At 41.3% G+C, this 13,692-nt stretch overlaps 1 protein-coding gene across 1 annotated transcript in view; it reads right to left on the reverse strand.

Moving 5' to 3' along the window:
• Positions 1-1,525: 1,525 nt before the first annotated feature.
• LOC147725090 (uncharacterized) overlaps positions 1,526-13,692 on the reverse strand; it is a 191,743-nt gene continuing 179,576 nt past the window's right edge. The window contains exons 7-8 of the mRNA XM_086918167.1: positions 3,269-3,338; positions 1,526-1,584 (exon numbers count right to left, since the gene is read on the reverse strand). Of these exons, the coding sequence (XP_086774293.1) occupies positions 1,526-1,584; positions 3,269-3,338 (129 nt within the window). The remainder of the gene's footprint in view (positions 1,585-3,268; positions 3,339-13,692) is intronic.

Consider the following 13,692-nt stretch of genomic DNA (forward strand, 5'->3'; position numbering starts at 1 on the left):
AAAGTACACGACGGTAGAAAAGGAATGCCTGGCGATACGTTGGGCAGTGGACAAGCTAAGATACTATTTAGAGGGGAGGCCCTTCACACTGCACTCCGATCACGCTCCTCTGCAGTGGATGCAGAAGAACATGTCCCAAAACGCCCGAGTTCTGAGATGGTTTTTGTACCTGCAGCCCTTTTCTTTTACTATAGTACACAAGAAAGGCGTAGCGAACAGCAATGCAGACTACCTGTCCAGGGCGCCCATTCTCCCCGATCGGGAGAATCCAAGGGGGGAGGTGTGTAGCGAGGTCAGGATGGAGGAACACGTTAACTGGTGGATGCCTGTCCCTAATTCCCCTCGTTCCCTACAGACTGACAACCCAAGGGCAGAGTGGGACAGCGTTTCGGAGCAGGAGGAGGAAAAGGACCACGGCGCCTTTAACTGGACCTTCGTGGAGCAGGACGCGACTCCGCCCCTCTCTGACGTCAGTGGACACGGAATGGACAAAGAGCAGGATATCCTGTACGGTGGGTGTGTTTACACCTCGGAGGTCGGAAGAGGAGAAGGCGAACAAGCGAGGAAGTGCGGAGCTGAGAAGACGGACGAGAGAACTGAGAGTGAGGGAGAGCCAGGACGCCAACGACCCGGTGCACCGCCGTGCCACACTCCCGAGGGAGGAGTGTGGCTTTCCCAGGTATAGAGACGTTTGGCGGCTTGGGTGGGGAAGAAGAACGCCCCTGTGTAAATGTGTAAATATCATTGTACGTGCCTCTCCTGTGTGTGCCCCGATTCCCGTCTACCCTCCCTAAACGTTCGGTACCCTCACATCTTTACCCCTCCACGGTCACGAGCACAGATAGGTAGCAAGAGACACGGGTGTTCCTTCACTTCACTTGGGTCCCCTGAAGAGCACGAGGTATCCTAAACTGTGAACTAACGGCTCCCTCTGTTGGTCTCCTTTTCCCTCGGTATATCGGCCACGGAGAACTGACGAAGAAGAAACGTACGCCTGTCAAGACAGCCCGGTCATTCAACCAGCCGAAGACATCGCCACCACGAACAACCTGGAGTTCGCAAGGGAAAGACTGACATATAGGACAAAGCGTACCATAAAAATAAAACCAAGTTTGAAACGTTATTCCGGTGTGCAGCCTCTGCCTGAACCAGAACCCAGTACTCCACCCCCTCCCACGCCTACAGCAAGTCAATTCTTTAAGGTGTGGTGAATGTTTGACCAACAAAACCTTCATGTTGTTTTGCTCCAGGTTTACTGAGATTCCATAGAATTAAACATTATTGTGTCATACCCAGACCTCACGTTTAATCACTTTCTGCTTAAGATACTAAACACCAGGCTCCCCAGGAGTCAGCCACTTCCTGTTGACTCTTCATCATAGGTAGTTTCTTTTCAAGTCCATCCCATCTTAATGAGGGAAAATACCCATTTCTGATAGTATTGAATATACTTCTGTTCTGAAACACTGCACCCCGATAACGTTCCTACCACAGACATATCTTTGAGAACAATCTTCAGTTAAACTTATAATCCTGAAGATGTGACTGTGGGGTTGCTGTTTTGACCCGAAGGGTCCCCATAATCTTGGTGAAAAAAAGATATTGTGAGTTCATGACTGAGGCCATCTTACTGTTATAATGTTGTGTGGATGTTATGCTGCTCACTGGTTTATCCTGATGTTCACTTGTAGCCTTGTGCTGAGAAACATTGGCCTGCCGGAAAAACCCCAGGGTATATGGCATGGTCTATTATATATGTCTTCATCTCTTAAGGTCTTTAGGGTCTTTAAGGCCAGATTGGGTGGGGCTGCCACTGACGCCCAGGTTAGGGTATTATTTTGCAGTAGGTACAGCAAAGTCCATGCGCACATTGAGGATCATCTGGTAGGGCCTAAGGGGAGAGTGGGTATTATTAAGAAATGGATGATGCCTGTCTTATCCTCCACAGAAATAGTGCTATCTGCCACTTGGATAATAAACTAGATGTCGGATCGGTATATAGGGCCCCTAGGCAGATGACACCAGAAGTACAGCACTTAGGGAGGAGGCATCTTGGTTCTGCTAGGACATGTAATGGCATGAACATGAAGCACGGCTGCACCATGTGGGAAATAATATTTACAACGCACTACCTTTACAACACAACATCCTTTACATCGCATGCCATTAAAATGCATCCACTACAGTGCATGTCACGACAACGCATGTAATTACAACACATGTCACTACAATGCAAGTCATGACAACGCATTATAAGGTAAGCAAAGGGGAATAGTAATTTGTAACCCTACACAACTAACACTCACCCTACTGTTGCACTCACTGGAGTGGGAATAGTCATTTTTACCCCTACACTATCCAACACTCACACTACTATTGCACACACTGAAGTGGGAATAGTCATTTCACCCCAGCACTTTCCAACATTTACCCTACTTTTGCCCAAAAAGTAATATGCGTTGTAATGGCATGTCTTGTAATGGTATGAGTTGTAATGGAATGCGTTGTAAAGGTTGTTTCTAAAAATGCGGTGTAAAATCATGCGCTGTAATGGATGTTGCGAATCCAAAACTGTGTTTTAAAGGCCTGCATTGTAAATGTTTGCTTTGTAACATCACATATTCCACCATGTGGACAGATCTGTAGTTGTAGATTGGATAGCTAGGGTACCAGTGGCATCAGGCCTCAGTACTGTATCCCTGGAGTCAGTGTGCTGTGCAAGCTTGCGTTTCGAGCGTACAATCATTAAGGGCTGCCCTTCATCCTCAAATGGGAAGGCGTGGCAAAGAGGATGGGGAGGCATTTACTCACATTTTCCAGGCCTCTGCATTCCAAAAACATGATGACTCAGCAATTTCTCATGATCCTCCTTGGTTTATGATAGTTTTCCATACAGAGGGGGAAGAGTTTCGCACTTCATCTGAGAATGATGCTGGTTGCAGAGGTCTGTAAGTCATCAAGATCCACACAAAAGTGGCCATCCTCCTCTGTGTCCTGACTCTTCCCTCGGGTGTTGACTCTAACACAACAGTAGTTGTCAATTTCCCCACCAGTATGGACCACATGCACCCCACACACTTGTGTCCCACAACCACTTACACATAACAAGAAACACTTCCAAAACTATTTAAGTACACATTTTCTGTATAATAGCGGTTAGTAAATAATTGCAGAGTAGGATGTTTTTGGGGTAGGCTTCTTATGTAGATTACAAATCGAATATCCACAGCAGTGCAGTTTAGCACAATATGAAAGCAATGGTTTATACCTGAAATCCCAATTGGAGCCATTTCAAGAGTTACAGTGTCTTCTTTAGCAGAACGAGATGAAGATGAGCACTAAAAGGGAATAAAAGAAAATGAAGGATGTTTAAGTTTTCACTTCACATTTTGAGCCTCCATCACATCTGGATTTCTCTTTAAACTGCAACACTCAACACCGCACTCACTCTTGGCACCCCTCATTTCTGCAATCAGATCACATTTTGCACCATGACCCGGCATACCTCTCAAATTTGGGATTCCTACCAATCCTAGCCTTCATATCTAGAACACTATCTATTCAAATGCTCTTACCATGTCCAGTATGAAAAGAACCATTTGTCTCTAACAGGCACTCATATTCAGCACCTTCTCACATCCAATCCCCTTTTACAAGCAGCACACAAAGGATTGAGATACGACTTCTCACTCAAAAGTGGCTCAACGAGTCAGTTGACTGAACCTCGGTGTGGCTATTGGCAGAGAAAAAACTGCAAGAGCCATGAAGTGATAAGTTGACTGGTAATAACTGAACACCGCTGGTGGTCCCTACTAGAGTGAGCAAAAAACTGTGAGTGTTGTCCCTGAGGTTCCTGGATGCTGTTTAAGTGGCCAATAGGTTGCAGCAGAATCTCTGAGATTTGAAAAAGGTTTGGACGTCAGGAGTTTCAGTGGGATCTTGTGGCAAAGGAATTTGATTTCCAGTGGACCTCGCCAGATATATCTTGAGGCTTGGTGCACTGAAGGATTCAGAGCTCGATAAAAATGGCTAAATTTGAAGATGGACATTTTGACTAGGCAAAGGTGTGGCCAATGGGGTGCCTGCAGCATCAGCTAACTTTGGATTTCTCCCACTCGAGCTTTTCCTATCAAATCCAAAGGTCTAGGTGAGACCTCATCCAATAGCTATCCACCTTTGAGAGGACGTATTCAGATATAACCCGCAGCCTATGTCCTGCTGGAGGATTTTGACTTGCATTTCAGAGAATGAGTCAAAAGGCAACAGTTTTGACTGGGTTGACCCTCTTGGTTTATCTGACACATGCTTCATCGCTTATGTCCTGATTAACATTCGGGTCTTTTTTAACTGCAAGCATTGATATCTGATTAATATTTTGATTGTTATATCTCCAGTTCTCCTTATTTGATTTTTGTTGTTTTGATGTATTTGTGATGATTGCATGTTTCTCTGTTTCTAGAAATTGACTGAGGGATTTTTACTGTGCTGGTTTGTCTTTTTAACTGTTTTGGTACTGCTAAATATATTGCACATTGACCAGTTAGGTCTGTCTGCTCAAGTGATAGCTAGCAGTAGGTTTATACCAGGTTTAATTAGTTGAAAATGAGTTTAATCCGACCAGTGTGTGGTCTTATTGTTTGAGGTGAACTCGCTTCCATCCCAGTGAATAACCTCAACACCAGGATGAATATTGCACAAGGTTATTTATAATCCCTTAACACAATCTGCACAGTACACATGGCTATCTACCTTAGCAATAAGCTGAATAGTACTTTTTATTACTTTGCAATAGTTATTTACATTACTTAACCCCCACTCTGTACCATATATAGGGTTACTTAACAACAGTCTGACCTATATTACAATAACACCAGTCTGCATAATACATAAGGTTACTTATATTAGTTTACTCACAATTAGCACTGTACACATGGTTGCTTACTTTCCCCTTTGCTCACTGTATCACAGTCCTAACTAAAAATGTTTCCTGTCCATCGAGAGACAGTGTTCGATTGAATAATTATTTTATTTAAATGAAAGGCTTCCTTTAATGCCATTAATATGCATCTCCCATCTACACTTTCTATTTTTTCTGTCTCCGAACCGATTGGTGTAATGAGATAAGTGTATATTTATTGATTATTTTGTTATAGTTTACTCTCCAATCTTTCTCATAATACAGAGTTTGCAAGTTGCATGGTCTCTTTTAACACTCTGTTTAGTCTTTCAATCATGCCATTTACTTTGGGATGATATATTTCTAATGCCCCTAGAATCCAGAAACTCCTCCATTTCCCTGGAAAACTAATGATAGTCTAATGTCAGTCCATGTAGTTTCTTGGTTCCATTCTGTACCGAATATCTCATGTAAAAGCGTGATTGCAGTTTTAATTTCCACACTGCTTGATCAATATATTGCTGGGTACTTGGAAAATATATTGATTGAATAAATAGTATAATATTGACCACTCTTTCTGCATATTGGCTCCATAATAGCTAGAGCCAAGTCTCCTCATGGACAACTAGGAAATCTTCTCATAATCATTGGCTGTTTACTCTGTTTATGTATTTTGTCACTGTTCAAGTATTCAATATGTTCTCTAACTAATGTTTCTGTTTCAAAATTCATGTCTGTGTACCAATATCTGCCTCTTAGTCGCTGTTTCGGTTTGAGATTTCCAAAAGACCCGGTTCTAAAAATGTATCAATTTATCCCTTAACACACTAGGTGGAATTAATCTTTTCTTCATAATAACAAAAACATCTACTTTAGATAAGTTATATCTGGTTTCTGAGAAATGTATTCCCTTCCATACAAAGATCCCCTTTTTTCTGTCCTTCCTCTTTAATGGGAAATTTCATAACTATACACATATTTATTGCTAGTCTACCTTGCCGCTTTTCTGCCCGTAACCTGCAAGGTAGTGCGTCTTGTATCGTGGACACACATTGAATGAAACTTACGGCGCTCCTGCCATTCAAGACAGCACCACCATGAGAATGAAGATATGGTCCGCTCTGGACTGAGAGGAGCTATTCTATGCAGACCAGCAGGTTAGCAATAAATATTACTGGCATGTAACCTTTAAAGGTCCACTGAAGGGTTGAAACATTGAAAGAATTGTGAGAATGGCAAAACGGGCCCACTGATGGGTAATAATGGACTTTCCAAGGCTACAAATCCCACTATGCAGTAGAATTGGCATTCACCAGAGGAGCCCATAAGAATGCAGTAATAATTAGTATGTGATTAGAAGTACAGGAAAGGAAAGTGCTGGAGCCAAACCAAGCCTTGATCAAGGACTGGGAGGGCTGGAAACACGTTAGGCTGGAAGAGAAATGCTTTCAAGGTAAAATGCCAGAGCCCCTGCTAAATAAAGTGTAAACCTGCATGGGGAGTGCGTCTTGTGTCGTGGACACACATGGTATGATACTTACGGTGGTCCTGTCATTCAAGACAGCACCACAATGAGAATGAAGATGTGGGTCCACTCTGGACTGAGAGGAGCTAATTGTTGTGACTACATTTACAGCAGCTTAGCTAGTGTGCATGTGTCTGTGTGTATGGAACCTTGGAGTGCATGATGTCAGCGTGGAATGTTGGTATGCCTGTGGGACTGGAGGAGTGACAGTTGGAATAAGTGGGTGAGCTATGAAGATCAGCTCCTGGTGGGGCCATGTACTAGCTTGGATTAACTTTGTACCATCTTGAATTTATCCTGTAACCAACATCCTTGATCCTGTAACTACATAATAAATCTCTACTTGCATCTACCTCATGACTACCATTATACTTCATTTCACTAATCTATGCTGAACAGCAGGTTAGCAATAAATATTTCTGGCATGTAACCGTAAAAGGCCCACTGAAGGTTTAAAACATTGAAAGAATTGTGAGTTTGGCAACACACATCCCCTGAGACGTAATATTGGACTTTTCAAGACTACAAATTCCTCTATGCAGTAGAATTGGCATTCACCAGAAGAGCCCATCGGAATGCAATGAAAGTATTATGTATGGGGAATTACTTAGAGAGAGAGACGTAATTGCAGCACAGAAGAAGATTTTAAACAAGAAATGAAGGAAATGAAGGAACGATTTATTGAGAGAGGATACTCATGTAAAGTGATAGAACAGGTATGCAATAAAGTCAGGAATACACAAAGAGAAGGAGTGTTGAAGAGAAGAGGTAAAAAAGAATAGGAACAATACATAAGGTTTATAACAGAGTTTAGTACAGAAGCATGGGACATAAAAAAGAGCCTGAAAAAATTCTGGAATATGCTACAGGCAGATGAAACACTAGGTAAATCACTAGGCGACCATACCCAGGTCACCTTCAAAAGGTGTACGTCACTTAAAGATGTACTGTGTAGCAGTGCAGTGCTAGAAAGGCAAAGGCAGGACAATATTCAAGGGTTCTTTACTTGCACTACATGCAAAGCTTGCAAATTCAGTACGAACCAAACTGTAGTGAAACTATCTGAAGAGAAACCTGCTTACAGAATATACAAACATTGAGTGTGTAATTCAGATTACTGTGTATGCTCTCTTAAATGCCCATGTTCCATTTACTACATTGACAGTACCATACAAAAGGCCAGAAAATGCGTACTAGAACATCTGTGCACCATCACAAATGAACATAAGAGGTGCCCAGTGGTGAGGCACTTTACAGAATATAACAATCATTATACAAGTTTGGTGAAATTCAGAGTTTTGGACTGAATCCCAATATCAGAAATAGGAGGGTATAGGGTACAACAATTGCGTAGATTACAATACAAACTGATATTAAATACAATATCATATTTCCCAAAGGTTTAAAAAGGGATGAAGAATTATCGGTGCATCTAGGGTGAACTAAATTGTGATTCTTTAAAATTCTAAAGTTAGAAATTGAATTAACATTTACCTGTGTCTCTCAGGAAAAACATGTTTACATTTTTCTGTTTTTAAAAGAGTATGAAGATCTAATATTGTTTTATTTTTTTGTTAGATACAAAGAGCATGAAGTATGCAAGAGATCTTAAATCTGTAGAAGCTACCGAATAGCAGAGATGGAACTTTCGCCTGCTGTAAGAAGGTGGTGGATCATCTATATATATATCTGTATGTAGCCCACTAGGGCAGAATTTGACTACCATTGTTTATGGTTGTGAGCAATTATGCCCACTGGCAATACACGATGGACACTATTTAATATTTTTTTCTGTCAACTATACAGATATTTACAAGTTATGGTATTAAGAACTGTATCAGAAATAGAATAGTTGAAGGCACCAATGAAGCAAACTTGTTTGATTAATGTATGCTCCCACCTTAAAATTATGGCAGCCAAACTGATGAAATACTGTTTGCCCTGCAAATTCCTACCTCTATGGTGTTGGGGGATCACAGGTACATATGTCTGTCATTGGTGAATTGTAAACTGACCCGTTACCAAGAAGCTTTGCTTCCAAACGCAAGGGGAGAATTTTGTGTTGCTTTAATTAAAGTCACACTTTATGGAATTTGTGGATAAAAAGACTTGGAGTGATTTAAAGGGGGTTGCCAGCCCGCGGGGGCCACCGTCACAAGAGGCAGAGGAATCTGCAAAGTAGACGGATTACATATATATATTTTACCCACTGGCGGTCGCCAGTAGGTAGTTATAGTTAGGACCTAGTTACCATAGGAAAGTGGCAGCATTCTATTCCCAATTACATTGGCGCCGAGTGACGAATCTTTGCGAAATATTCAAAACTAATTCTTTGTTGCAATCAACTCCTATGTTGAATGTTTGTGGGTGATTCGTCAAGGGAAGGGGGGCAAGAAAAAAGGGGGGTCCCAAAACATGTTTTTTTATTGTTAATTTCTATATTAAACTCTAGACAAGGCTACAGGTCGAACGGGTGAACAGAAGTACCCCAAATGTGGCATGAAGAAGGGACTTGGTCTCGAAAGCATGCTTTTGTTTATTTGGTGTAAATCCATTCAGTAGTTTTTGATAAATCTCGAAATTTACAGATATCGCTATTTGGGAATTCTGCCATTTGATTGGCTGAGGCGTTATGAGCACGAGCTTGCTGCTTATTGGCAGCGAGCGGTGTAGGCGGTTGCAACTAGGAATTTAGGCTGCCATTTTGTGATTCAGTTGAAGCGAGTAAGGGGAAAAAAGGTTGAAAAAAGTGGGATATAGGAGGGTAGGAGCACTGTAAGCTATGTGGGATGTTTAAGGTGTGCTCTAGAGGGGGTACGAAGTGAAGTATTCACCCCTACCGTGAAAGTGGTGGGTTATGGAAATTAAGTGAGGTATTATCTAGAGGCTGTTGCTGGTAAGGTGAGGTGGTAGGGACTCGGGGATTAAAGCGTGAGCACAAACTGTGTGTCTTATGCTGTGAAGTCGTGTGTCGTGGCCGCTACGCTGTACTTGTTGAAGTATTGTCAGCATGTGTCTGTACCTACTATGACAAACTACTGACCCCTACTGTTGTGAAAGTCCTGGGTACAGAAAATATATGAGATATTGTCTAGAGTCTCATGGAAGGAGGAAATGTTGGCCGCCATATTGTGATTCCGTTGAAGTGAGTAAGGGGGGTAAAGGGCGGAAAAAGTGGGGTATAGGAGTGTAGGTGCACTGTAACCTCTGTGGGGTGTTTAGGGTGTGCTATACAGAGGGTGCAAAGTAAACTACTCATACCTACTGCTCTGCAAGTGCTAGGCTATGAAAATTAGTGAGTTATTTCCTGGAGTGTGATGCTGCTAAGGTGAGCTGATGCGGGACTCGGGATTGAAGGGTGAGCCCAAGTTGTGTGTCTTATAATGTGAATTCATGTGCTATGGCCGCTGCACTACAACTGTGGAAGAAGTGTCAGCATGTGTCTATAACTACTAGAATGAACTACTGATCCGTACTGGTCTGAAAGTCCTGGGGTACGGAAAATATGTGAGGTAGTGTGTAGAGTCTCATGCTGCTAAGGTGAGCTGCTGCCGGACTCGAGGATGAAAGCGTGAGCCCAAACTGTGTGTCATATGCTGTGAATTCGTGTGCTCTGGCCACTGTGCAACATCTGTCCAAGTTGAGTCAGCATGTAGTTATAGCTACTTCGAGGACATTTTGTTTCGAAAATTGTAACGTATGTATGGTGCTTAGGGGGTGTTATATAGGGAGTGCGAAGCTAAATTTGTGTGTATAAAATGAATTTGGTATTTGGAAAGTGGAAAGCACTGATTCCTATGGGTCTGATGGCGTTGGGGGTATAAGCTGAGGTGCTGCTGGAGTTGGGGGATAAAGCTGATAGACTACTGACCCCTATTGTGAACTTTTAACCTGCACGTGCTGTTACCTTTTCAATAAAATGTTGCAAAAGTATATTGTTAGGTTACAAAAAAATGGATGACCTTTTAACCTGCAGGTGTCGTAGAATGTTCCAGAAAGTGTGGTGAGAAAATAGGTTGAACTTGTGACCTATATGTGGCGCCAAATATTAAGTAGCTTTTTGTACGGAAAATTCAAAATTAACCAATGGAGATAAGTTTTGGAATGTCGTTGAAGGAATGAAGTATTCTGATTTGTTCTTTACATGTATTTATGTGTGGAGTGACAGAGAAATTGTACCATTGCTGGTTCCATTCTTGATGAAAGTGGTGCTTTATATGTATGTGAGCGACGAAGAAATAATTCCATGTTTGTGTGTAATTTTTGCAATCTGCATACCAACTACAAAGCTGAGTTAGAAATGAACAAGGCATGTTATGTGTTCTAGAGTAGAGATTAAGCATTTGAGGTGATGTTTTTAATTTTGAAAGAATTTTTTATTTCAAAGTAATATACTGTTAGTAAAGTGTGGTGTTTGATATTGGTTATAAAATATGCCTAAAATTTGAGCTATTGTTAAATAAGTACTTTATATATGCTTAGGAATTTTTCACAGAGAAGTGTAGTTTGTCATCTTTATAGGACTGTATGGTTATGAAAATGAGGTACAGCATTAATGTGGGTGTGTAATGTATTCGGGGAGATAAACAAAATGTAGCACGTTTGCAAATTATACTTTTTGTGGAAAAAGTGGGGTGGAGGGTGGTGGTGGAAGATGTATGTGTTATGAAGTTAAAAGCGATAAAATGAAATCCAGAAATGTTATGTGGGCAGGTTGTGGTCTCATTTGTGACAATGAGAGGTAGATTTGAAGGTAAGTCAAGGTAGGTTGTTGTACTGTGAGGCCGTCTACAGTGTTTGGAGGTCATGTGATCATAGTTTGAGATATAATATGAATATGGCTTCTGGTTTGCATTTGGGTAAAGTTAATAGTTTTGGTAGTTTCTTACTAGTGATTAAAGAAACAGTGGATAAACTCAAATATATGATAGTAAACATATCAATTATTGTCTGTTCTCATGGAATAGAAGTGGTTGGGGAGTGCTTCTTTAGCACTCCCTTTAGTATATTTTCGGTTTGACTTTGTTGATATTAGAGAACTACATGTGATTTTAAGTGATAATATCTGTTAGGGTATGTCGCTCTGGTGGATATATGCAGGTGTTGAAGTGGTCCGTGTTTTACTGATGCTGAGCTTCACTATCCCTTTTGAGACATTCCATTTAATATCTTTAATACAGATACGGTAAAGGGATTGTATATCAAAAGTTTGGGAATTAGAACTTTGCTTACTCTCCCCATGCCCTGCTATCTACTCTTCAGAGTGTTTAAACAACTTTAGTAACATATAGATGTCTAGCTAGTAAAGGTGGTGTAGTTCGCTGGGCCCATTTATAAACTGTGCTAGGGGATGGTTTATGTTTTACCCGCCAATTTGCATGTTTCAATAGTTTTTACTGATAAGTGTACCGGCTGACACCTGTTAAACTGAACCCTGTGTATGTGTATAGTGGAGCTACTAGGAATGGTGGGGGTTTCTGTTTCACTTCGTACGGTTAACCAAGGGCGGGGTGGGTGTGGGGGAGGTTTCTATGTTGCTGTTTGAAACACAGTAGTAACTTAAATTTGAAACACAATATTAACGTGGAGATGTGGAGCTAGGCGACCGGGGTGGAAAAGCGGCGGACGGTCTTTCCGTCCGCCGTGGTCCCCCCGCCTTACTAAAATGGCGTGGGGTATTTGGGAGTGGATGTCGGGTGGATTGCCCCCACCAGACCGGCGGTGGCAAACCGCCAGCCTGGCAGGGGCAATCCGCACGACATCCTATTGGGCCCCTAATTGAGGCAGGCAAAGCGTGTGTTTTCGTAGCACTAAAATAAAAGAGTGTGTAAGGTCAGACCAGTTTTGGGCTGCAGTTGCCTGCTTGTGGTCGTTTCCAAAGGCGCAACCAGAGAAAAACTTCGGGGGAGCCTAGTTCTTTCAGCAATAGGCTGAGTGGGGATGTAGGGCCTGTAAAAAGGGGTGAAAAAGAACAGATTCTTCTTCACCAAAAAATTATCTTTTGAAGACCTGTGAAGTACTCGGTTGCAGCTGTGTGTGTGCACCCGGGAGGCTGTGCAAGAGACTCCCGGGTAATGGGCGATACATGCCAGGTGGTCTGTTTGCTAATTACCCCACAATGATGTTGCTCCTGCTTCGCAAAAAGAGAAGGGAAAATCTGAGAGAAAATTTGTCTTTTTAAAGGATTTCCCTTCTTCTACATTGAGAGTCACCTGACATGATGTCTGCACTTCTAAGTAGTGAGTAATGTGCATACCTTCACAATCTCACTGCAGTGCAATAAAGAAGAAAAAAAACAGATGAGGTTTGCGAGGCTTGAAAATAGACCCCCATAAATACCTGTTTCGAGGCCCCCAAAATTAAGTGCTGGTGCTCAGACCCCCACAGACGCCCCCACTTAAAGCCGCGGGGGCCGTGTTATGTTTGAGAAGTTGTAGTTAAAATTGTAGTCTAATAATGGTAACTTTTGTGTGTGCTGTTAGATTGATAATGTCATCTTAAGTACATAGATTAAAATAAAAAAAATACTATCTATAAAGAAGTCGGCGATGGTTGCAGAGACAGTGGTGGGGGGTGGTGTGGTGTGGCGGAGAGGTGAAAATTACGAGGTAATGTAGTTGCATATAAATTGTAAAGGTGAACTTAAATATTTAAATAAATACTGGTTGTATGTTCTATGGCACTACTTGTCATCCTAGTGCTGCTCTGTCGTGCTCAATGATGTTACAGCACTGGGTGTGGAAGTCGTTAGTGAAAGTTTTGAAATTGTAAGTTATTATTTTAACATAGTGAACAAATGTGAAAAATAATTGAGACTATTTTTTGTTTTTCAGAAAACTATTTTGTTTGGATTAAAATGTGGAAATGCCAAGAAGAAGTGAAAAAAAAGAAAAGTGAAGACAAATATATATTTCAGCAAAAGGCAAAATATTGAATAAAAAAAATGTGAGTAGTACAGAAACAGTTTGTTCTACTATAAGTACAAGATAATTCGTGAAAAAAAAATATTACCAACATTTAATGAAAAAAGGGTCAAACAGGAGGAAAAAGAAGAATTTTTGAAGTAAGGAGAAGCAGAGTTCAATTTCAAATACCAGGAAGAGGAAACATGATAAAGAAATAGTATCTGTTACTCGAAGACAAAAGCAATTTTATGAAATTCGTCAGAGACTTTGATCTAGAGTGATTCAAAATTCTATGAAAACATGCTGCAAATATAAAAATGAAAGTTTTTGAATTAAAAGAGATGCAGTGTATTGAAAGTATAGTG

The sequence above is a fragment of the Lissotriton vulgaris genome, chromosome 4_1 (genome assembly GCF_964263255.1).
Source record: "Lissotriton vulgaris chromosome 4_1, aLisVul1.2, whole genome shotgun sequence".
Classification (NCBI taxonomy): Eukaryota; Metazoa; Chordata; class Amphibia; order Caudata; family Salamandridae; genus Lissotriton; species Lissotriton vulgaris.